Source organism: Heteronotia binoei, chromosome 20 (assembly GCF_032191835.1).
Source record: "Heteronotia binoei isolate CCM8104 ecotype False Entrance Well chromosome 20, APGP_CSIRO_Hbin_v1, whole genome shotgun sequence".
In the NCBI taxonomy this organism is placed as follows: Eukaryota; Metazoa; Chordata; class Lepidosauria; order Squamata; family Gekkonidae; genus Heteronotia; species Heteronotia binoei.
In genome coordinates, this window is record NC_083242.1 from 31,730,653 (window position 1) to 31,756,613 (window position 25,961).

Below are 25,961 nucleotides of genomic sequence, written 5' to 3' on the forward strand. Positions count from 1 at the left end.
CAGCAGAGCTGTTTTGCAACTGACGTTTTTTCCAAATTCGAGAACAGACAAATGAATCTGGGTGCCGTGAAGGGCAAGCAGCCCCTCCCCCGATACGCTTGTGTTCTCTGCAAATCCGGCGTTTGTCTCGCTGGAGGACACAATTGTGACAGAAGCCGGGTTCGCCGTGGTGCGTGAAAAGCTCGCTGCGGCTTCTTTTTGTCCTCGCATCTACTTTGTTCCAGATGGAACCCTAACCCCGTGACATTGTTTTAGGGTTGCCCGTTTCAGGTTGGGAAATACCTGGAGATTTTTTTGCGGGGGTGGGTGGTGTGGAGTGGAACTTGAGGAAGGCCGGGTTCGGGGAGAGGAGAGGAGGGGAAGGACTTCAGTGGGGTACCGTGCCACATGAGTCCACCTTCAAAGCACTCATTTTCTCCAAGGGGACTGATCTGTAATCAGGGATGCCAGCCTTCAGGCGGGACCTGGAGATCCCCTGGAATCACAGCTCATCTCCCGGCTACAGAGGCCAATTCCCCTGGAAAAAAAACCGGAGGCTTTGGAGGGTGGACTCTGGCATTACACCCCACTGAGGCATTGCACCTCCCATTGCCCCCCAGGCTCCATCCCCAAACCTCCAGAGATCTGGCAACCCGCCCCCCCCCCAAAAAAATTCCCCTACTGGTGTCCAGGGGACATTTGGCAACTCTAGTTGCAATCTATGTTCCCTTTAAGCTGAGTTAGTGTGAGCTAACTCGCCGTTTTTTAGCCTCCGGCTCACACATTTTTGTCGTAGCTCAGGGAAAAAAAGGCCCCAGAGCATGCAATAGCTGATGACTTTAATGCCTGCAGCTCAGAGAGCCAGTTTGGTGTAGTGGTGAAGTGCGCTGGCTCTTATCTGGGAGAACCGGGTTTGATTCCCCACTCCTCCACCTGCAGCTGCTGGAATGGCCTTGGGTCAGCCATAGCTGTGGCAGAGGTTGTCCTTGAAAGGGCAGCTGCTGTGAGAGACCACTCAGCCCCACCCACCTCACAGGGCGTCTGTTGTGGGGGAGGAAGGGAAAGGAGATTGTGAGCCGCTCTGAGCCTCTGTCCTTGAAAGGGCAGCTGCTGTGAGAGCCCTCTCCAGCCCCACCCACCTCACAGGGTGTCTGTTGTGGGGGAGGAAGGGAAAGGAGATTGTGAGCCGCTCTGAGCCTCTGTCCTTGAAAGGGCAGCTGCTGTGAGAGCCTTCTCCAGCCCCACCCACCTCACAGGGTGTCTGTTGTGGGGGAGGAAGGGAAAGGAGATTGTGAGCCGCTCTGAGACTCTGGCCTTGAAAGGGCAGCTGCTGTGAGAGCCCTCTCCAGCCCCACCCACCTCACAGGGTGTCTGTTGTGGGGGAGAAGATACAGGAGATTGTGAGCCGCTCTGAGTCTCTGATTCAGAGAGAAGGGCGGGGTATAAATCTGCAGTCTTCTTCTTCACAAAGTAGAATTTTTGCTCATAAGACTCCACAGCTTAGAGGGAACATTGGTTGCAATCCCAGGACATCTCCAGCCATCATCTGGAGGTTGTGTAAATAAAAAAAAAAACGCTAAGAGACACCATAAATTTTAAACAACAAAGCAGTGCAATGTGGTAAATTTCAGTGGTGTCCTGACGCAGCTTGCACACAGAACTTCAGATAGACAAGAGCATGTAGCAAGAAGACATTAACGGAAGACAGTTCAAAAGCAGTCTTTCCAATCACAAAGGAGTGACAATATTCCAGTATTTAGTTCATGGAGCTAAAGAAGCCCTTCCAAAGACGTCTGTTCTAGGTATCAAGACGTTTCATCCGTCTTTCTTCAGTTTGGAGGCTTATTTATCACTGGAACCCAATCTTTACAATATGTTCACAGGAGACCAACAAGATTCAGAACATGTCTGTAAGATTTCCAGGTTCTCCAGTGTCTTACAGACATGTTCTGGACCTTGTTGGTCTCCTGTGAATGTATTGTAAAAACTGGGTTCCAGTGATAAATAAGTCTCCAAACTGAAGAAAGACGGCTGAAACGTCTCGATACCTAGAACAGACGTCTTTGGAAGGGCTTCTTTAGCTCCATGAACTAAATACTGGAATATTGTCACCCCTTTGTGATCGGAAAGACTGCTTTTGAACTGTCTACGGTTAATGTCTTCTTGCTATATGCTCTTGTCTATTTGAAGTTCTATGTGCAAGCTCTGTCAGGACACCACTGACCTTTACATTACACTGCTTTGTTGTTTAAAATGTATGGTGTCTCTTAGCGTTTTTTTTTAATTTACACAGCTGTACGCTAAGATCCTATAGTTTCGCTATCACCTGGAGGTTGTCAGCCCTACTTATGAGATGCCCCAGCGAGAAAGGCAGTTTATAAAGCACGGCGGATAAAACGAAAAAAAAAACCCCTCTTCTTTTGGGAACTTCAGCTTCCGTATTGGCTGTGCGTGCAGTCTCTTGCATTACTGAGCATGGCTTTGTTGGAGATGGTGGGGGGATAAGGCCGCAGCTGTTTCCCCAGACCACCCATCCTGCCTGAGCCGGCTCCAAAATCTTGAGTGTGGGATGAGCACTTGTGGAACGGAATGTGCTTTTCCTTCCTTTCTGTGTTGAGAAAGAGAATGCAGATTTCTCTTGCTGCCCAGCTGGGATCCATTTTGGTCCCCTGACGACTGGTAGTTAAAATGTCCAGTCTGCTCCATTGAAAGATCTTTTTGGATACTAGCTGACTGAATCCGCCTTCAGATGTTCTATTAGTGGTAGAAAAATTCTGCTTTTTGGATGCTTTTTGGAGAGCCAGTTTGGTATAGTGGTTAAGGGTGCGGACTCTTATCTGGGAGAACCGGGTTTGATTCCCCACTCCTCTGCTTGCAGCTGCTGGAATGGGTTAGCCATAGCTCTCGCAGAGCTGTCCTTGAAAGGACAGCTTCTGGGAGAGCTCTCTCAGCCCCACCCACCTCACAGGGTGTCTTTTGTGGGGGAGGAAGGGAAAGGAGATTGTGAGCCAATCTGAGTGGAGAGTGGAATACAAATCCAATGTCTTCTTCTTTTCCCCCACAGCTTAGAGGGAACATTGGTGGAGATTCAAAGCAACTTAACATTGTTCTCCTCTGCTCCATTTTATCTTCACAACAACCATGCAGGGTAGGCTAGGCCGAGAGTTTGTGATTGGCCCAAGGTCACCCAGTGAGCTTCCATGGCAGAGTGGGTGATTTAAAACCAGGCTTCCGAGATCCTTGCCTGCCACTCTAACCTCTACGCCAGGGGTGTCAAACATGTGACCTGGGGTCCGAATCAGGCCCCTAGAGGCTCCTATCAGGCCCCCGAGCAACTCACTCTTGTCTGCTTCCTTCTTCCTCTCTCTTGCTTCTTTCTGCATCGCAGCTTGCCTTGCCAGGCTTGCTGAATCACACAGGAGCTACAGAGCAAAGCCTCTGTTTTCTCCATTGGCTGAGCCTCCTCCCCTCCTGGTCCCCTGGGGAAAGAAGGAAAGAGCCAGAGCTTCCTTTGCCCAGTTCCCTGGGTCCCACGGGAGAAATACAAAGAAAGCACCTTTAAAACCAACAAGTGCTAATGTTTCAAGCATGTTTTATTTTAAGTATTTTTTAAAAAAATCTTTAGTCATGTTTGTCTGTGTCCTTTAAAAAGTTTATATCTCTGCTTTTGTTGTTGCTGCTGCTCAGTCGCATAGTTGAGTCCAACTCTTTGCGACGCCGTGGACAAAGTCACGCCAGGCCCTCCTGTCTTCCACCATCTTCCGAAGGCTGCTCAAATTTGTATTTGTTACATCAGTAACGCTGTCCAGCCATCTCCTCTTTTGCCATCCCCTTCTTCTTTTGCCTTCTGTCTTTCCCAGCATCAGGATCTTCTCCAGGAAGTGCTCCCTTCTCATTTGGGGGCCGAAGTATTTGAGCTTCAGCTTCAGCATCTGACTTTCCAGGGAACAGTCTGGGCTGATTTCCCTTAGGATGGACTGATTTGATCTTCTTGCAGTCCGAGGGACTCTCAAGAGTCTTCTCCAGCACCACAGCTCAAAAGCATCTATTCTTCTGCGCTCAGCCTTCCTTATGGTCCAGCTCTCACAGCCATACATGACTACTGGGAATACCATCACTTTGACTACACAGACTTTTGTTGGCAGGGTGATGTCTCTACTTTTTATTATACTGCCCAGGTTCGCCATAGCTGTCCTTCCAAGGAGCAAACGTCTTTTAATTTCATGGCTACAGTCGCCATCTGCAGTGATCTTGGATCCCAGAAATGTGAAGTCTGTCACTACTTCCGTGTCTTCCCCTTCTATTTGCCAAGGTGTGATGGGGCCAGATGCCATGATCTTAGTTTTTTTGATGTTGAGTTTCAAGCCTGCTTTTGCGCTCTCCTCTTTCACCCTCAACAAGAGGTTCTTTAGGTCCTCCTCGCTTTCTGCCATTAGAGTGGTGTCATCTGCATATCTGAGGTTGTTGATGTTTCTCCCGGCAATCTTAGTTTCGGCTTCTACTTCATCCAGGCCAGCATTCCGCATGATGTACTCTGCATCTAAATTAAATAAGCAGGGTGACAATATACATCCTTGTCCAACTCCTTTTCCTATTCTAAACCAATCAGTTGTTCCATATCCCGTTCCAACAGTTGCTTCTTGACCCTTATACAGGTTTCTCAGGAGACATGTGAGGTGGTCTGGTACTCCCATCTCTTTAAGGACTTGCCACAGTTTGTTGTGATCCACACAATCAAAGGCTTTAGCGTAGTCGATGAAACAGAAATAGACGTTTTTCTGATACCCCCGTGCTTTCTCCATAATCCTGGCCCAGCTTGGCCAGTCACGGTCTCATTTATGTCAGATCCAGCCCTCATAACAAATGACTTCGATACCCCTGCTCTACGCCACTGTCAATTTCACCTTCCTTTAATAATAATGAATGAACAATACTGTCCTAAAGGGAAGGACAACTCGGGGGGGGGGGGAGCATGTGCTGCTCAGGTTTTGAGCCGGTGAAAGCATGTTCCCCTCCCATCAGGGGGAGGCACGGTGGCTCAGTGGTAGAGCATCTGCTTGGGAAGCAGAAGGTCCCAGGTTCAATCCCTGGCATCTCCAAAAAAGGGTCCAGGCAAAGAGGTGTGAAAAACCTCAGCTTGAGACCCTGGAGAGCCTCATAAGTGTTAGGGAGGGATGGTGGCTCAGTGGTAGAGCATCTGCTTGGGAAGCAGAAGGTCCCAGGTTCAATCCCCGGCATCTCCAAAAAAGGGTCCAGGCAAATAGGCGTGAAAAACCTCAGCTTGAGACCCTGGAGAGCCGCTGCCAGTCTGAGAAGACAATACTGACTTTGATGGACCAAGGGTCTGATTCAGTATAAGGCAGCTTCATATGTTCATCTTTGCCCACCCCCATCTCCCTGGTTCACTCCTCCTGTTTGTATTCCACCCGTGCTCCAACGAAACAGTATACTTGATCCTCTCTGAGTTCCCCCCCCCCCCATGACAGCCCTGCGAGGCAGGTTATGTAATAAGCAAGAGATTGACTGGCCTGAGGTTACCCAATAAAAGGCAGGATTTGAATTCAGAGCTTCCCCAGGTCAACTCGAACCACGACTTCAGCTAATGCGCTGGATCCCTTTGTAATACCGGAGGACCAGCTTGGCTTTATGGAGGAAATCTCCTTGGCTCTCGACTTCGCCTGCCAAGACCAGTAGACCAGCCTTCGTGTTATTTGTGCATGGCGGACTTTGCCCCCGTTCCCAGTGTTCTTCCCTTCCGCCATTGTTCAAACACAGTGGCTGACCCCATGCTCCAGTCCACCTTAGGCGTCTCTTGCAATCATTCTGGAGGGGGGGAAATGCTGTTCTGTTCCACAGCTTGCCTTATAAGGCCTTAAAATGTGTGTAGAAATGTGCTGTCTGACTAACAGCTGAAAGAGAGGAGAGGAAGGGAATCACTTACTGGATGGGAAAGACGCAACTAAGAATCTTGGGCATTCTTGAAATCTTCCTTTTCGGGGTTGCGTAAAAATGTCGTGTTTTCAAGTCGGTGGGGAGGGGCAGGCCTTGCCGAGCTGGTTGCAACAGGAGACTCGGGAAGAAGAAGAAGATATTGGATTTATATCCTGCCCTCCTGTCTGAATCTCAAGAGTCTCAGAGCAGCTCACAATCTCCTTTCCCTTCCTCCCCCACAACAGACACCCTGTGAGGCGGGTGGGGCTGAGAGGGCTCTCACAGCAGCTGCCCTTTCAAGGACAGAGTCTCAGAATGGCCTACAATCTCCTTTATCTTCTCCCCCCACAGCAGACATGTGAGGTGCGTGGGGCTGAGAGAGCTCTCCCAGAAGCTGCCCTTTCAAGAACAACTCCTACGAGAGCTATGACCGTTCCAAGGCCATTCCAGCAGCTGTAAGTGGAGGAGGGGGGAATCAAACCCGGTTCTCCCAGATAAGAGAGCTCTGGCTGACCCAAGGCCAGTCCAGCAGGTGCAAGTGGAGGAGGGGGGAATCAAACCCGATTCTCCCAGATAAGAGAGCTCTAGCTGACTGAAGGCCATTCCAGCAGCTGCAAATGGAGGAGTGGGGAATCAAACCCCATTCTCCCAGACAAGAATCTGCACACTTAGCCACTAAATTGGTTCTCTAGGGGTGCGGCTTTATGTTTGTACGCCATTATTGCATCTTGAGGGGCCTTGGAAAGGATCCGGGAGAGCCATTCTGGGAATGGAGATCAACTCGTGGCCAGCGGAGCCAATCTGAGATGCTTTTTGTGGTGGTTGTGGAAACGACTGTCAAGTGACCGCTGACTTAGAGCAACTCCTAATGGGGTTTTCAAGGCAACAGACGTTCAGAGGTGGTTTGCCGTTGCCTGCCTCTGTGTAGCAACCCTGGACTTCCTTGGTGGTCTCCCATCCAAATCCTAATCAGGGCTGACTCTGTTTAGCTTCTGAGATCTGACAAGATCAGTAGAACAAAGTAGGAGTCAAGTGGCACCTTTAAGACCAACAAAGTTTAATTCAGAATGTCAGCTTTTGTGTGTGTGCATGCACACTTCTTCAGACAAGGGGACAGGGTGCAGTGGGCTGAAATACATGTACTTGGTGGGTTAAGCATGTGAACTGATTAAGAAAGAAAGAAAGATAAAGGTAGTCCCCTGTGCAAGCACCAATCGTTTCTGACTCTGGGGTGACGTTGGCTTTCACGACGTTTTCACGGCAGACTTTTTACAGGGTGGTTTGCCCTTGCCTTCTCCAGTCGCCTATGCTCCCCCCCCCCACAGCAAACAAAGGAAAACTTTTACATTTCTTTTTTAAAAAAAATGATGGAAGAAAACCGCATTATGAGAAGTATTTTTATTGAACCCTGTAAGGAATTCTAGCAGGACCTCCTTTGCATATTAGGCCACACACCCCCTGATGTAGCCAATCCTCCTGGAGCAGACAGCAGGCCCTGTGAGAAGAGCCCTGTAAGGAATTCTAGCAGGACCTCCTTTGCCTATTAGGCCACACACCCCTGATGCAGCCAATCCTCCTGGAGCTCTCAGCAGGCCCTGTACGAAGAGCCCTGTAAGGAATTCTAGCAGGACCTCCTTTGCCTATTAGGCCACACACCCCTGATGCAGCCAATCCTCCTGGAGCTCTCAGCAGGCCCTGTACGAAGAGCCCTGTAAGGAATTCTAGCAGGACCTCCTTTGCCTATTAGGCCACACACCCCTGATGCAGCCAATCCTCCTGGAGCTCTCAGCAGGCCCTGTACGAAGAGCCCTGTAAGGAATTCTAGCAGGACCTCCTTTGCATATTAGGCCACACACCCCTGATGCAGCCAATCCTCCTGGAGCTCTCAACAGGCCCTGTACGAAGAGCCCTGTAAGGAATTCTAGCAGGACCTCCTTTGCCTATTAGGCCACACACCCCTGATGTAGCCAGTCCTCCTGGAGCTTACAGTAGGCCCTGTGAGAAGAGCCCTGTAAGGAATTCTAGCAGGACCTCCTTTGCCTATTAGGCCATTTGACTGACCTCGGAAGGATGGAAGGCTGAGTCAACCTGAAGCCGGCTACCTGAATCCAGCTTTCGCCAGGATCGAACTCAGGTCGTGAGCAGAGGGCTCCGGCTGCAATACTGCAGCGTTAGCACTCCGCGCCGTTGGGCTCTGATACAAAGGATCAAACGGCAAAATGTATTCCCTAGTTCTTGTCCACCATTTTTTATTTTAAAAGGTGGACAAGAACTAGGAAATACATGCCCTTTTGTTTTACCTAGACTTTCAGCAACGGCAATTAACAGGCAACTTTTATTGCTATCCAGATCAAATGGTTTTCCAGTTTATGACACAATTTTGCCATTTGAGCCTAACTTTTGCATCAGTTTACACTCTTAACCCGCCAACGACATGCATTTCAGCCCGCCGTCCCCCGTCCCCTCGCCTGAAGAAGCGTGCATGCATACGAAAGGTGACATTCTGAATAAAACTTGGTTGGTCTTAAAGGTGATACCGGACTCCTGCTTTGTTCTACTGCGTCAGACCAACACGGCTGACCGCCTGGATCTATCCGACGAGATCAGGTTAGCCTGGGCCGTCCAGGTCAGGGCAGAGACGAGCAGAGGTGATCGGCTATTGCCTGCCTCTGCGTAGCAACCCTGGACTTCCTTGATGTTCTCCCATCCAAGGTCTGATGAGACTGAGCTAGCCTGAGCCATCCGGAATCGGGGCGATTTGCTTGGCGTACACGTTCAAATTATGCTTGGCAAGCCATGGTTTTGCTAGCTGCTTTGCAGTCAGTGCTTAAGTAAAATTCCGATGTTTACCCCAAGCGGGGTCGTTTTGTAGAAAAATAGGTAGCGGAGCTCATTAGCATAACTCGTTAGCGTATGCCGCCCGCCCCCCCCCCCTCCAGCCAAAAGCAACCCGATGCAAGAAAGGAGAGCCCCGGGCGAGCGAGGCCTGCTTGGGCTGGCTCGAGATCCAGCCAGCCCAAGAAGGCCTCGCTCGCCTGGAGCTCTCCTGGACCGCCACCCCGGTCAAAAGGCCAGCAAGCCACCCGCCGCCCAGAATCACATAAGCAGTGGAGAAAGGGTGGTGTGGGCTTCTCCAGGGGTTAATGAGGGCTTCTGGGGGCGTGGCAAAGCTCTTGGTGGCTGGCTGGCCGTCCGTTCTCCTCATCCAAGGATTGTTATGCAGCTGCACCTACTACTCAATGGACAAGGTAGGTGGGGAGGAGGAGGGGGAACCCTCAGAAAGGTTCAGGAGCTGCGCTTCTGGGAGCTCCTGCTGAATCTGAGGCCTGACCCCAAGTAAGGGAAAACCAGCCTGGTTGATGCATGTGGCACATTGGCCTGTGACCAGGGGTTTGGAACGTTCGGTGTAGCAGTCAAAATCCTTGTGATTTTGGAGATGATAATCAGTTTGGGTGACCCAGGCTGAGCCTGATCTCATCAGATCTCAGAAGCTAGGGAGGGTCAGCCTTAGTTCTTTCTTGGATGGGAGACCACCAAGGGGTTGGTATGCAGAGGCAGGAAATGGCAAGCCGCCTCTGGACCTCTCTTGCCTTGCCGTGGATGGCCTTGCCTAGCCTGATCGCATCCAATCTCAGAAGCTAAGCAGGGTTGGCCCACCAAGGTTGAGACCACCGAGGAAGCCCAGGGTTGCAACGCAGAGGCAGGCAACGGCCAGCTACCTCTGAACGCCTCTCGCCTTGGAAACCTGAAGGGGGTCGCTGTTATTTGGCACTTCCCACCATTTATTTATTTAGTATATTTCTATTCCGCCCATTCCCCAGAGGGCTCAGAGCAGAGTACAGCATATAAAGGAAGAAAAAGGCAACTAGAACGCTTAAAGGGTTGGAACCCTTTCCTTATGAAGAAAGGTGAAAACGCTTGGGGCTCTTTAGCTTGGAGAAACGTCGACTGCGGGGTGACATGGTAGAGGTTTACAAGATAATGCATGGGATGGAGAAAGCAGAGAAAGAAGGACTTTTCTCCCTTTCTCACAATACAAGAACTCGTGGGCATTCAATGACATTGCTGAGCAGTTGGGTTAGAACGGATAAAAGGAAGTCCTTCTTCACCCAAAGGGTGATTAACATGTGGAATTCACTGCCACAGGAGGTGGTGACGGCTACAAGCATAGACAGCTTCAAGAGAGATTGGATAAAAATATGGAGCAGAGGTCCATCAGTGGCTATTAGCCACAGTGTGTGTGTATATATATATATGTGTGTGTGTGTGTATATACACACACACATATATTGGCCTCTGTGTGACATAGAGTGTTGGACTGGATGGGCCATTGGCCTGATCCAACATGGCTTCTCTTATGTTCTTATGTGACACAGAGTGTTGGACTGGATGGGCCATTGGCCTGATCCAACATGGCTTCTCTTGTGTTCTTATGTGACACAGAGTGTTGGACTGGATGAGCCATTGGCCTGATCCAACATGGCTTCTCTTATGTTCTTATGTGACAGAGTGTTGGACTGGATGAGCCATTGGCCTGATCCAACATGGCTTCCCTTATGTTCTTATAATAAAACAATAAAATACAATAAAAACATTTTATAAACAGAAGGCTACTAAGCCAGGTAAGGCCCGGATCTCTGTAGGGAGCTGATTCCACCAGGTCGAGGCCAGGACCGAAAAAGCTTTGGCCCTAGTTGAGGCAAGGCGGGCGTCCCCTGGGCTGGGGATTGCCAACAGATGTTGGGAGGCCGAACGCAACGACCTCCCGGGCATATATGGGAGGAGACGGTGCCGCAGGTATGTTGGTCCCAAGCCGTGTAAGGCTTTAAACATGAAAACTAAAACTTTGAAGCGGCCCTGGTACTCAATAGGCAGCCAATGCAGACTGCAGAGCACCAGCTGCAGTTTCCAGATCAGTCTCAAGGGCAAGCCAGCGTAGAGCGAGGAAGCAAATGGGGTCATTGCCTTGGAGGAAAAGGAAGGAAGCGTCGCCGATGACTCCTCTCTTTCCTGTGATTCGGGTTCCCAAAGGGACTCCTGTTTTCCTCTCTTTGCATTCTTTAGGCTTTCCAAGTGGCAGAGAAGGAGTTGGGAATCCCGGCCTTGCTGGACGCGGAAGACATGGTGGCTTTGAAAGTCCCGGACAGGTTAAGCATCCTCACCTATGTCTCGCAGTATTACAACTATTTCCATGGCCGCTCTCCGAGTAAGTACGCCTTCTTCCGCCTCCTTTTCTTTTCTCGTAGAGACATTTTCCCACACCGATTCAAGCGGGAACCAACCTGCCTTTTAAAAAGGAGAGCCAGTTTGGTGTAGTGGTGAAGTGTGTGGACTCTTACCTGGGAGTACCGGGTTTGATTCCCCACTCCTCCACTTGCACCTGCTGGAATGGCCTTGGGTCAGCCATAGCTCTTGCAGAGCTGTCCTTGTGAGAGTCAGTTTGGTGTAGTGGTTAAGTGTGCGGACTCTTACCTGGGAGAACCGGGTTTGAGTCCCCACTCCTCCAGTTGCAGCTGCTGGAATGTCCTTGGGTCAGCCATAGGTCTCATAGGAGTTGTCCTTGAAAGGGCAGCTTCTGGGAGAGCTCTCTCAGCTCCACCTACCTCACAGGGTGTCTGTTGTGGGGGGAGAAGATAAAGGCGATTGTAAGCCACTCTGAGACTCTGATTCAGAGAGAAGGGCGGGATATAAACCTGCAGTCTTCTTCTAAAAAGGCCGAGACAAATACCCGAAGGCTGCATCAGTGCACAATTGCTAGGAATGGAGCTTCCAGTGTCAGCAGCAGTATATCTTTGAGCGTTCGGAATGAACAACAGGACCAATCACGCTTTGTCATACCCTCTTTTTGGAGCAAGTTTTGAATCCAGGGGCATCTTTAAGACCAACGAAGTTTTATTCAAGGTATGAGCTTTCGTGTGTATGCACGCTTCGTCAGATGATGGTATCCAAGGAAGCGTGTGAGCAAACGAAAGCTTGTCCTTTGAATAAAACTTCGTTGGTCTTAAAAATGCCCCTGGACTCAAAACATTGCCCTGTTCCTCCAGACCAACACAGCGACCCACCTGGATCTAACCTCTGTTTGGAGTTTCCCAGAATCCGCTTCTTCCTTTGTTTCCGCTTTTACAGGTTTTGGCAAGATAAGGGCCGGTTTCCCACTCACCTTACGCCGCTCTCAGCTCCTCAGCGGGGCTCCCCTCCGATTTCACACTATCTGCCCCGGGGCTGCAGTTAGCGTCGGCTTTTTCACGCGGCAAACAGAAACTGGTTTTTAGAGGTTTCTGTTTGCCGCGTGAAAAAGCTGATGCTAACTGCAGCCCCGGGGCAGATAGCGTGAAATCAGAGGGAAGCCGTGCTGAGAAAGAGGAGCTTGAGAGCGGCGTAAGGCGAGTGGGAAACCGGTCCAGATTTCCCCTTAAAATATTCTTTATGGTTTCTGTTGTTCCGTCAGCAAAAAAAAGCTTTTTCAAAAAGCGATCCTGCCCTCGAAGCTTCCCAGATTCTGCCCGCGCAGTTCCAGCCGGTCATGAGGTCTAGAAACTTGGCGCAGTGAAGTGAAATGCAAGCTGATGATCTTAATGTAATTATAATCAGGGGTCATTTCATAGGAAAAGAGGTGCTGGAGCGCATTAGCGCAACTCATTTGCATATGCCACACACCCCCTGACATCACCGGAAGGTGGACTAAATTATATCGGCTCAGCATCGACCTTCAAATGCGTCTGGAATTAGAACTGTCACAATAACACTTTTCTCCCCTCATACTTTTTAAAATTACTTTCTCTTATGTGGCCATAGTGACATGAGGAAGATTCCCATCTGTTTGCTTTATATGTTTTGGTTATTTTCCCCATTTTTTGGTGGGGGGAAATATGAGAAAATTTGTTAAATCTTAAGACTTCAGCCAAATTCCCCCGGGGGTTTGAACAATGGAGCCCAGAAGCAAGTATTTTTTTGGGGGGGGGGGGCTTAAGAAAGAAAGAGCACATAAGAACATAAGAGAAGCCATGTTGGATCAGGTCAATGGCCCATCCAGTCCAACACTCTGTGTCCCATAAGAACATAACAGAAGCCATGTTGGATCAGGCCAATGGCCCCTCCAGTCCAACACTCTGTGGCACATAAGAACACAAGAGAAGCCATGTTGGATCAGGCCAATGGCCCATCCAGTCCAACACTCTGTGTCACATAAGAACATAAGAGAAGCCATGTTGGATCAGGCCAATGGCCCATCCAGTCCAACACTCTGTGTCACAGAAGAACATAAGAGAAGCCATGTTGGATGAGGCCAATGGCCCATCCAGTCCAACACTCTGTGTCACATAAGAACATAAGAGAGGCCATGTTGGATCAGGCCAATGGCCCATCCAGTCCAACACTCTGTGTCACAGAAGAACATAAGAGAAGCCCTGTTGGATCGGGCCAATGGCCCCTCCAGTCCAACACTCTGTGTCACACACTGGCCAAAAAAACCCAGACACCATCAGGAGGTCCACCAGTGGGGCCAGGGCACTAGAAGCCCTCCCACTGTGCTCTCCCCACCAGGCACCAAGAACACAGAGCATCACTGCCCCAGACATAAGAACATAAGAGAAGCTATGTTGGATCAGGCCAGTGGCCCATCCAGTCCAACACTCTGTGTCACACAGAGGCCAAAAAACCTAGGTGGCATCAGGAGGTCCATCAGCGGGCCAGGGCACTAGAAGCCCTCCCACCAAGCACCAAGAACACAGAGCATCACTGCCCCAGACAGAGAGTTTCAACAGTTTGAGAAAATGTAGAGGTTCAAAAAAAAAAAAAATGTAGAGGTTCTGGAGCTCCGTTCCTGTGTGCTCCTGCCCACAACAAGGCCTGATTATAATGTGGTTATAACCAGAAAAGAAATGATGCGAGAAGAGAGAGAGGGAGACCTTTTCTACATCATCGGCCGCCTCATGGTCCCAACTCTTGTTGGGAGCGTGGTACATAAAGACCCCTCTGTCCTTCCCGCCATGCTAACACCACATTCCCTCTCTCTCCCTGCCATGACTCATCGCATCCTGTACCCTCTCTTGCAAACGTTCAAGAGAGGCCCAAACAAAAGCCGCTGGCCCGGCGGCCTTTCTGCTGAGCGGTTTGGGATCCTCGCCAGTCGGAGTCTCTTCCCCTCCTCTTCCCGAGGGAGCCGTCCCCACCACATTGTGAGCGAGAGCCTCCAGCCCTGAATGGCCTTCCCTCTCCTCCGAAGAACACCAGGCAGGGAGATCTGTTTCCAGGGCCGGCCTACAAGGAATGTGCCCTCTGAACTGCGGGGAGAGTGACCCCTTGGCTTGGAGGCCCCGTTCGGAGGGGCTGCCATTCAGGCCTTTGCAAGCTGGCCACCAAGAAAGAGTTGATATTTATGGAGGTTGAGCAGCTGGGAGAACGGCGGCCCATCGACCTGACTTTTGGAAATTCGTTTTTTAAAAACAAGGGGGTTTGAAGGCTGTAGGAGCGCCGGGCTTAGGATGCGGCTTGCCGGTTGCATTGCCTTGAGCTGTAATTCCTTCACCTTGGTGTGCCTTTAATGGGGTTGCCAACCTCCTGGCGCAGCCTGGAGGTCTCTCGGAATCGCAGTATTATTTTTTTTTGCAGAATCGGAAAAGCTGCTGCCTTCTATCATGCGGGTTAGAGCAAGCGTTTTGAGGTATGATAAAGGAAGGAATGAGAGGAAACCATCATTGGGGACATTGTAAAAATTGTGAAAATACGACAGAAGGCAGCAGTTTTTCCGATTCTGCTGAGAATATCTACATTTCATTTTCATTCTTTGCAGCGTTTGCAACACAGAATGTAGCGAATTTAATTCAATGTTCCTGTAGATCAGGGGTGTCAAACATTTGTTTTGAGGGGCCGGACCCGACCCGACATAAATGAGATCTTGTCGGTCCGGGCCATGTTGGGCCAGGCTGCATGTGTACCTATTTAAGATTAGGTACCAGAGATATAAACTTTATAAAGGACACAGACAAACACAAAGTTTGTTTGTTTTAAAAAAACCTTAAAACGTTAGCATTCCGTCTTAAAGATGCTTTCTTTGCATTTCTACTTTGGGAACCCGGTAAAGTTCCCTCCCTCCCCAGAGGACCAAGAGAGAGGGAGCCTCATCCAAGAGAAGGAAGAGAGGCTTGGCTCGTTAACTCTTCTGTATGATGGATAGAGCCTGGCAAAGCAAGCTCTGCCTCTCCCCCTTCCTCCCCAAGGGAAGAGCCTCAACCAAAGGAGAACATAGTGGTTTTGCTCTGTAGCTTCTGTAGCTCCTGTGCGATTGAGCAAGCCTGGCAAAGCAAGCTGTGATGCAGAAGGAAGTAGAGAGAAGGAGAAGGAAGCAGATGACAGCCAGTTGCTCACGGACCTGATAAGACCCCTTTTGGGGCCCGATTCAGCCCCCAGGCTGCATGTTTGACACCCCTGTTTTGTACACGTGTATTGGAAACCAGTGTTCCTTCTAAGCTGAGTTAGTGCGAGCTAGCTCACAGTTTTTTAGCCTCCAGCTCAAACACATTATTGTCTCAGCTCAGGAAGGATGGGCCCAGAACAAGCTAATTTATGCAGTAGCCGAATCGCTTGCTCACAACTTTCATGTTAGTAGCTAATGAAGCATTTTTGCTCACAAGACTCCACAGCTTAGGGGGAACATTGATTGGAACATCCGTCACCAAATTCAAAACCAGGTTAGGGAGGTGCCTTTGGTCAAACTTTATTTAAGTACCGTCCGTTTACCAGAATTAGGAGCCTTGTGGCGCAGAATGGTGAAGCTGCAGTACTGCAGTCGGAGCCCTCTGCTCACGACCCGAGTTCGATCCCGGCGGGAGCTGGATTCAGGTAGCCGGCTCGAGGTTGACTCACCCTTCCATCCTTCCGAGGTCGGTCAAATGAGTACCCACCTTGCTGGGGGGAAAGTGTAGATGACTGGGGAAGGCAATGGCAAACCACCCCGTAAAACATCTGTCGTGAAAACGTCGGGATGCGACATCACCCCAGAGTCGGAAACAACTGGTGCTTGCACGGGGGACTACCTTAACCTTTTTTACATATACCAGAAGAGATGAGATTTTGTGTTATTTATGTATACGCTGGTAAACTATATAGAACAGAAAATATTACATGGACACTTGCAAAAAGAAGCACAGTTTATTTTTAGAAGGAGAACTTTCTCACCACATGGTTTAAATCAAAGTTTGGACTATTCTTTTTCGTAAAAATGCATAAATGTAGCCAAGCATAGACAGCTTCAAGAGGGGATTGGATAAACATGGAGCAGAGGTCCATCAGTGGCTATTAGACACAGTGTAATTGATGGAACTCTCTGTCTGGGGCAAATCATGCTCTGTATTCTTGGTGCTTGGGAAGGCCAACAGTGGGAGGGCTTCTAGTGTCCTGGCCCCACCAATGGACCTCCTGATGGCACCTGGGTTTTTTTGGCCATTGTGTGACACAGAGCATTAGATGGGCCACTGGGCTGATCCAACATGGTGTCTCTTATGTTCTGATGTCTGGGGCAGTGATGCTCCGTATTCATGGTGCTAGGGGGGGCAACAATGGGACGGCTTTTAGTGTCCTGGCCCCACTGATGGACCTCCTGATGGCACCTGGTTTTTTTGGCCACTGTGTGACACCAAGTGTCAGACTGGATGGGCCATTGGCCTGATCCAATGTGGCTTCTTCTGTTCTTCTGTTCTAGCCCTACAAAACAGATTACTGGTTGATTAGTAACAATTATTAGCACATGGCCCCTTTTAAAAGGGAAGACATGAGAAGAACTTTGAGAACCTTTCTGTCCAATGAAGACTGAGCAGCCAGCCAGAAGATTGTTGCCAGGATATGAGGGCATGACTCCTTTTGTATGGAATGAGACCTGATAGTGTATGTCACCAGGAGTATTGTGTTTATTGTGTTCTGTTTTGGGCAACACATTTTAAGAAGGATATAGGCAAGCTGGAACAGGTCCAGAGGAGGGCGACGAAGATGATGAGGGGTCTGGAGACCAAGTCCTATGAAGAAAGGTTGAAGGAGCTGGGCATGTTTAGCCTGGAGAGGAGACGGCTAAGAGGGGATATGATCCCCATCTTCAGGTACTTGAAGGGCTGTCATACAGAGGATGGTGTGGAATTGTTTTCTGTGGCCCCAGAATGTGGGACCAGAACCAACGGGTTCAGAAGAGTTTCCGGCTCAACATTAGGAAGAACTTCCTGACCATTAGAGCAGTTCCTCAGTGGAACAGGCTTCCTCAGGAGGTGGTGGGCTCTCCTTCCTTAGAGGTTTTTAAGCAGAGGCTAAATGGCCATCTGACAACAGTGAGGATCCTGTGAATTTCGGGGGAGGTATTTGAGTTTCCTGCATTGTGCAGGGGGTTGGACTTGATGAAAAAGGAAAGAAAGAACGAGGGGAAAGGTAAGATTTTCAGGCTGTGGCGGGACCAGTGTGTCACATCTTTTCTTTTGTTATTTATTTACTTGCTTACTTCATTCATACCCTGCTTTTCCCACCAGCATGGATCCCCCCCCACACACACACACTGGGATATGTTATTCTCCTCACTTTGGTTTTATCCTCAAAGCAACCAGCCATGTGAGGGAGGTCAGATGGAGAGGATGTGACTAGCTCAAAAAACGTTTCCTGAAATATTTCTGTGTTCCTTCTTCACTAGTTGGAGGGATGGCTGGAGTCAAACGCCCCTCGTCCAACCCCGCTGAGGAGCCAAAGGAGAAGAAGGCCATTTCGGAACCAGCTGGCCCGGCTCCGGCTAAGCCCGCTCGAATCTTTGTGCCTTCTGAACCCAAGGCAAACCTGGCCCCACAGGAACGAAATCCGGTGAAAGAGAACCCTCCAGCAACTGGGGTATGCAAGTGCCATTATCTTGGGCAAGATTTGGGCACTAGCACTGAATTAACTGCCCCTCATCCATTACGGGGCCTGGTATTTATTAGGATTGTTAAGAGAAATCCTGTTTATTCGTCTTCACTCAATTTCTCCTTGAAATCGCACCTTCCTTTTTCTTTCTCTCTTTTTATGGATTTGGAGTCAGTGTCCGTTCAATTTCAATTGGATCAAATGAGAAATTCAAGAAGAGGAGGGTCTATAAAAATTCAGAATTACACTCAGGGGTGTCAAACATGCAGTTTGGGGGCCGAATCAGACCCCCGGAGGGCTCCCATCAGGCCCCCCAAGCAACTTGGCTGTCATCTGCTTCCTTCTCCCTCTCCCTTGCTTCCTTCTACATAACAGCTTGCTTTGCAAGGTTTGCTCAATTGCACAGGAGCTGCAGAGCAAAACCTCTATTTTCCCCATAGGCTGAGGCTCCTCCCTTGGGGAGGAAGTGGAGGGGAAGGAGAGCTTGCTTTGCCAGGCTCTCTCAATCGCACAGCAGAGCTACTGAGCCAAGCCTCTCTTCCTTCTATTGGCTGAGGCTTCTCCCCGCCCCCCCAGTCCCCTGGGGAAGGCAGAAAAGAGCCAGAGCTTCCTTTACCCAGTTTCCTGGATCCCATGGGAGAAATACAAAGACCAATGACCGCTAATGTTTTAAGCATCTTTTAATTTTTTTTAAAAAAACATATATTTGTGTTTGTCTGTGTTCTTTATAAAATTTATATCTCCGCTACCTAATCTTAAATAGGTACACACATGGCCCCGCCCAACATGGCCTGGCCCAACCCGACATGGCCCGCCCCTCAAGGTCTCATTTATGTCAGATCTGGCCCTCATAACAAATGAGTTCGACGCCCCTGCAATGCTCCTAGGCAGGTGCTATCTTTCCAAATTTCCCTGTCCTCTGATTAGAGCACCACCTGGTGGTGTGTAAAACAACTGCAAAGACTGCAAGTTGCAAAAATGGTGCCTTATTTCTCTTCAAAGAGAAATCGAAGAGAAATGAAAGAGGAACCCTTCCCTTCAAGGAGAAAAAAAAAAGAGTATAAGAGGAATCCACGGCTATATCTGAGAAAGCGAATTTTGAAAAACAAAAAGAAATCCCATAATAACCATAGTATTTATATCCCTGCGTGCCTGATAACTGAGCTCTTAAAAAAGGAAACACTGGAAGCCGTTCAGGGGACTTCCAGCATCTTGTCTAAGAACAGGGATTTTTTTTTTCTAGTTTTGACTTTTGTTGGTATCGCTTGGTTGAAGGGAGAGGCTGTAGCTCAATGGCAGAGCATCTGCTTGGCATGCAAAGGGTCCCAGGTTCAATCCCCAACATCTCCAGTTTAAAAAAAGGACCTGGCAGGTGATGGGAAAGGCCTCTGCCTGAGACCCTGGAGAGCTGCTGCCAATCTGAGTGGACAATACTGACCAAGGAGCTGATTCAGTTGAAGGTAGCATTATGAGCTATGTTAGGGCTGGCCAAACTGCCTCGGGAGCCACGTGTGGCTCTTTGTATGGCTCTTGAAGCCCCCACCGCCCCATCATGTAACTTGCCGGATTTCTTTTATATACAGTTGAAATATTTATTAATATTTATTGATAACCATGGTTTTATCTGTTTTTATCTGTTTTAAATGCTGATCCCTTTATATGTTTAAATACTGTAATTTTGTTGGATCTATCACTGGAAGCCGCCCTGAGCCACTTGTGGGAAGGGCGGGATATAAATCCCAAATAAATAAATGAATAAATAAATAAATAAATAAATCAGCCAGCTCAGAGAAGGCATTTGTCTCTTTAAATCATTTCTCCATGCCAAGCCAGCCAGCAGCTTGGAGAATGCATTTAAAGTTAAAGTTGCTTTCTTTCTACTCTCCTTCCTACCTCCCCTCCATCTATTTTCCTTCCTTCCTTCCTTCCTTCCTTCCTTCCTTCCTTCTTCCTTCCTTCCTTCCTTCCTTCCTTCCTTCCTTCCTTCCTTTCTTTCCTTCCTTCCTTCCTTCCCTCCTTCCCCCCTTCCCCCCTTCTCCCCTTCCCCTCTTCCCTTCCCTTCCCTTCCCTTCCCTTCCCTTCCCTTCCCTTCTCTTCTCTTCTCTTCTCTTCTCTTCTCTTCTCTTCTCTTCTCTTCTCTTCTCTTCTCTTCTCTTCTCTTCTCTTCTCTTCTCTTCCCTTCCCTTCCCTTCCCTTCTCTTCTCTTCTCTTCTCTTCTCTTCTCTTCTCTTCTCTCTCTTCTTCCTTCCCTTCCCTTCCCTTCTCTTCTCTTCTCTCTCTTCTCTTCCTTCCCTTCCCTTCCCTTCCCTTCCCTTCCCTTCCCTTCCCTTCTCTTCTCTTCTGACTCTCAAACATCTGACGTTTATTCTATGTGGCTCTTACGCTAAGCAAGTTTGGCCACCCGTGAGTTGTGTGAAACTAGCAGGGCTGTGATGTGTTTTATTTTGTTGTTCCCCTTCCAGAGACGAATCTTGGTGGAGACCAGCAACACCCGGAGCAGCGACTGCGCTGTCTGTGGTAGCCACGTGCACCTGGTACAGCGCCACCTGGTGGATGGGAAGCTCTATCACAGGAACTGCTTCAGGTATGATTCCTGAATGGGGTCTTAGAATCACAGAGTTGGAAGGGACCTCCAAGATCATCTAGCCTAACTCCCTGTATAATGCCGGAAATTCACAAATACCTCCCCACCCTACCCCATTGACTCCTGCTCCATGCCTAGAAGATGGCGAAAACCTCCAGTGTCCCTGGTAAAACTGGCCTGGAGAAAATTACTTCCTGACCTCAAAGTGGTGATTGGCATTTCCGTGGGCATGTAAGAAAGGGCCACGAGAACGGATCGCCGCCGCAGCCCTTCCTGCCCTCCTTCTCATGACCTGCCCAAGTTCACAGAATCAACATTGCTGTCCGATGGCCATCTAGCCTCGGTTTAAAAACCACCAAAGAAGGAGAGATCTTAATCGGGCATGGAGCTTTTAAACCGCTGGTAGGCCCAGGCCTCAGATTCAGCAGGAGCTCACAAGACCACAGCTCCTGAACCTTTCTGAGGGTTCCCCCCTCCTCCTCCCCATCTAGCTACCTTGTCCATTGAATAGGAGGTGCAGCTGCATAACAATCCCTGGATTAGGAGAGCGGGCAGCCAGCCAGCCACCAGGGGCTTTGCCACGCCCCCAGCAGCCCTCACTAACCCTTGGAGAAGCCCGCACCACCTTTTCTCTACTTTTGTGATTTTGGGCAGTGGGTGGCTTGCTGGCCTTTTGACTGGGGGCAGCAGCTCAGGAGAGCCCCAAGCGAGCGAGGCCTGCCTTGGCTGGCTGGATCTCTAGCCAGCCCAAGCAGGCCTTGCCCACCCGGGGCTCTCCTTTCTTGCATCAGGTTGCTTTTGGCTGGTGGGTGGTGGTGGCATATGCTAGTGAGCTCTACAACCTATTTTTCCACAAAACGACGCCTGGGTAGGCCCGTGTCATTGATGGCTCTTCTCCGCTTGCGGTCTGGAAGGTCGATGTGGAGTAGAACCCACCTTTAGTTGGAATAGATGGGTTCCGCCTTTAGTTGGAACATGGTGGCTAGCCCATGACCTTCAAACCTGGTTTTCCCTCAGGTGCAAACAGTGTTCCAGCACACTGACCTCTGGGGCCTATAAAGCTGGGACAGAGCCCGGCACACTCATCTGCACCAGACATGAAGAACCAAGCCACCTCCATGTTTCCCCATCTTCGAGGGCCGTCAGGGGAGAGAATAAACCTACTGGTACCACATCAGCCTACAAAGCTGGGACGGAGCCCGCCAAGCTCATTTGCCCCAGACACGAAGAACCAAACCACCTCCACGTTACCCCATCTTCGAGGGCCATCGGGGGAGAGAATAAACCTACTGGACCCACGTCAGCTTCCGGGATTCATTTGAAAGGACTGGAATCCAAGAAGCCGACGCAGGAACCCTTGAAAACAAACCAGGTGCCCCGGAACAACACCTTTGCCAAGCCGTGGGAACCTTCCTATCTGGGAACAAATAAATCCGGCTCCGTTTCCACCAGCCCTATTTCACGTCGCACCAATCCCGTTGGGGATAAAGCAGACTGTCCTGAAGCTGGTGTCCCGCCGGCTTCTTCTCATTGGACGCGTCCTCTGCCAAGACGCAGCAGGCCCGGGAGACATTTTTCCAGTCCGGTTTAGGGTCTTCCGAACATTCCGCGAACCGAACGGAAACTGTTAAAAACCACGTCTCTCCTTTTAAGGCTCCCGAAGCAGCTGGGAAAACATTGTTTCCGGGATTCAGCACACCAGCGACGAACTCCGGCAGCAGCGAGAAAGACAAGGCACGGAGCATTCTCATGCACGCGCTACCCGGGCCTTCCACAACCGGGCAAAGAGGGTCCCCGGGGGCTCAACCCAGATCGCCGTGGGGCCGGGGGTAAGTGTTTGGGAGGATAGGAAGAAGGTTTGAGTCCTATGCATATGTAAATTCTGCAGCCGGGTGCCTGAAATCTTGCAGCTGGGAAACACTGAATGGATCTGCTCAAAACATTCATCTGTGTAGCACAAACTACTTCCGCTTAGAGGGGATGTGGCTCGGTGATGGAGCCTCCGCTTCGCATGCAGAAGGTCCCGGGTTCAGTCCCCGGCGTCTCCAGTTAACGACACCAGGTGACAGGTGATGGGAAAGACCTCTGTCTGAGACCGTGGAGCAGGGGTGGCCACATGTGGCTCTTTCACACGTATTGGGTGTCTCTTGAAGCCCCTACTACCCCATTGGTCAACGTGGAGAAGGCATTTCTCTCTTTAAATGACTTCTCCAAGCCGAGCCAGCCAGAAGCTTGGAGAACGCATTTAAAGTTGCTTTCTTTCCACTCTCCCTCTTCCCTCTCCTCCATCTATTTGCCTTCCTTCCTTCCTTCCTTCCTTCCTTCCTTCCTTCCTTCCTTCCTTCCTTCCTTCCTTCCTTCCTTCCTTCCTTCCTTCCTTCCTTCCTTCCTCCCTCCCTCCCTCCTTCCTCCCTTCCTTCCTTCCTCCCTCCCTTCCTTCCTCCCTTCCTCTCTCCCTTCCTTCCTTCCTTCCTTCCTTCCTTCCTTCCTTCCTTCCTTCCTTCCTTCCTTCCTTCCTTCCTTCCTTCCTTCCTTCCTTCCTTCCTTCCTTCCTTCCTTCCTCCCTCCCTCCTTCCTCCCTTCCTTCCTCCCTCCCTTCCTTCCTCCCTTCCTCTCTCCCTTCCTTCCTTCCTTCCTTCCTTCCTTCCTTCCTTCCTTCCTTCCTTCCTTCCTTCCTTCCTTCCTTCCTTCCTTCCTTCCTTCCTTCCTTCCTTCCTTCCTTCCTTCCTTCCTTCCTCCCTTCCTTCCTTCCTCCCTCCCTCCCTCCCTCCCTCCCTCCCTCCCTCCCTCCCTTCCTGCCTGCCTGCCTGCCTGCCTGCCTTCCTGTCTGCCTTCCTGCCTTCTCTTCTAACATCTGACATTTATTCTATGTGGCTCTTACGTTAAGCAAGTTTGGCCACCCCTGCTCTATCGTCTCCCCCCTTAGTCATCCCTTTCCTAAACTGAAAAGTCCCAGATTCTTCAGCTGTTCCTTATAGAGAAGCACAGAGAGCTGCAGTTGGAAATGGGACGTGCACAGAAGTGGGGGCAGGGGGCGCGCTTTCTGGACAGTCCGGATCCAACCTGAGTAGTTCAGTCTCTTCTGTCTGCAACAGCAGGTCCTCGCCCGCCCCCTCTGGCTTTCGACGCCTAGAGCCAAAGGACACTCCCAACGTCTCAAAGCCCACCATTGGGCCGAGCAACTCGGAAAAACAGGGACCAACACTGCCAAGGACTGCTGCTCCAAATTTGCCCAAGGACCAACACCTCGCTATGGGAACAGCCGTCCGGAACCCCATCAAGGATCAACCCATTAGCAGACCTGCTGAAGCTAGACTTAAAGTGGATCCCAAGGTCTCCAAAGGTAAGATTTAGCAATTAGCATCTGGAATTAAATCTGGCACTTTGGCACCCTGTATGAATTATGCATCTGAGGCGCATTTGCATAAACGTCGTTAATTTGCTCAGCCGGTTTCACTTATATGAGTCACGAGGAAGGGATTGGAGTTCTGCTGGGTCAGAGCTGGCATTTACACTACAGTCCTCTGTGGAGTTACTCCAGTCTGAGCCCCCTGAAGGGAATGGAGACTGACTGGGGTAACTTTCCATCAGATACAGCTGTGAGTCCCATATTCTGTTCTCTTTAGCAGCCAGTAGGATCCTTGGGAAAGTGTTAAAGCAAGATGTAGCCAGTTTGGTGTAGTGGTGAAGTGCACAGACTCTTATCTGGGAGAACCGGGTTTGATTCCCCACTCCTTCACTGGCAGCTGCTGCAATGGCCTTGGGTCAGCCATAGCTCTCTCAATAGTCCTTGAAAGGGCTGCTTCTGTGAGAGCTCTCCCAGCCCCACCCACTTCACAGGGTGTCTGTTGTATGTGTGTGGGGAAAGGTAAAGGAGATTGTGACTGCTCTAAGACTCTGAGATTCAAAATGTAGGGCGGAATATAAATTCTTCTTCTTCTTCTTCTTCTTCTTCTTCTTCTTCTTCTTTCTTCTTCTTCTTCTTCTTCTTCTTCTTCTTCTTCTTCTTTTCCTCTGAACTTGGAGGCTCAATTTAAAGATTCATAGGCCTAGGGTCCATGAATTGGTCTGATTATTTTAAAAACCATCCATGGCTTTGAAGATTGCATCAAGTATTCCATCCATCCATTCATCTCCTACTTTTCTCCCCCAAAGTTGACCCAAAATGGCTCAATCTTCAGCCCTCCACACAAGGAGTAAAAATAGGCTTTTTTTTAAAAAAAGGGGAGGATTTGGGATGCTGAATTCTGCAACCCAGAATGAATTCTACATCCAGTATTAATTTCTGCAATATCTCTGAAGTTACGCAGAACGCAATAAAACAGGAGTGTCAAACTCATTCATTATGAGGGCCGAATCTGATATAAATGAGACCTTGTTGGGCTGAGCCATGTCGAGTTGGGCCAGGCCATGTGTCGGGCCAACCTAATATTTATGATTAGGTAGCAGAGATATAAACTTTATAAAGGACACAGGCATACACAATTAAAGTTGTTGTTTTTTTAAAACCCCTTAAAACATGCTTAAAACATTGGGCTTAAAGGTGGGATCCAGGGAACTGGGCAAAGGAACCTCTGGGAACTGGGCAAAGGAAGCCCTTCCTTCCCCAGGGGATGAGGAGGGGGAGGAGCCTCAGCCAATAGAAGGAAGAGAGGCTTGGCTCAGTAGCTCTGAGAGAGCCTGGCAAAGCAAGCTCTCCCTTCCCAAGGGAGGACCTTCAGCCAGTGGAGAAAATAGAGCTGTAACTCCTGTGCAATTGAGCAAGCCTTGCAAAGCAAGCTGTTATGCAGAAGGAAGCAAGAGAGAGGGAGAAAGAAGCAGGTAACAGCCAGTTGCTGGCAGTGGGGAGGGGGCTGATAGGAGCCCTCCAGGGGCCTGATTTGGCCCCCCGGCTGCATGTTTGACACCCCTGCAATAAAAGCTGTGGGCGAGAACTGATCTCTTCAGTAATTTCCTCTTCCATTTCTGAAACAGACCATTGTTTGGTGGGGTGAACCCTGAGGACTCTTTAAAAATATTCTCGTGGTAGAGTTGGTGGCCATCTATCCCAAGAATATGGAAATCTTGCCTCCAAGGCAGAGTAAGTCTAAATGTTATGCTTCCCCACCCCCACCTGCAGCTGGGGCTCTTTTGAACACCGTGTCACTTAGAAGCATAGAATCATAGAGTTGGAAGGGACCTCTAGGGTCATCTAGTCCAACCCCCTGCACAATGCAGGAAACTCACAAACACTTCCCCCTAAATTCACAGGATCTTCATCACTGTCAGATGGCCATCTAGCCTCTGTTTAAAAACCTCCAAGGAAGGAGAGCCCACCACCTCCTGAGGAAGCCTCTTCCACTGAGGAACCGCTCTAAACTCACAAACCCCTCCCCCTAAATTCACAGGATCTTCATCGCTGTCAGATGGCCATCTGGCCTCTGTTTAAAAACCTCCAAGGAAGGAGAGCCCACCACCTCCCGAGGAAGCCTGTTCCACTGAGGAACCGCTCTAAACTCACAAACCCCTCCCCCTAAATTCACAGGATCTTCATCGCTGTCAGATGGCCATCTAGCCTCTGTTGAAAAACCTCCAAGGAAGGAGAGCCCACCACCTCCCG

The 25,961-nt window shown here is 49.7% G+C and overlaps 1 protein-coding gene across 1 annotated transcript in view; it reads left to right on the top strand.

Moving 5' to 3' along the window:
• The window catches only part of MICALL2 (MICAL like 2), an 84,821-nt gene that overhangs the window by 26,179 nt on the left and 32,681 nt on the right, over window positions 1-25,961 (top strand). Inside the window, 7 exon segments of the mRNA XM_060260603.1 lie at window positions 10,975-11,116; window positions 17,576-17,766; window positions 20,241-20,362; window positions 21,380-21,459; window positions 21,586-21,897; window positions 21,900-22,191; window positions 23,461-23,705. Coding sequence (XP_060116586.1) covers window positions 10,975-11,116; window positions 17,576-17,766; window positions 20,241-20,362; window positions 21,380-21,459; window positions 21,586-21,897; window positions 21,900-22,191; window positions 23,461-23,705 — 1,384 coding nt within the window.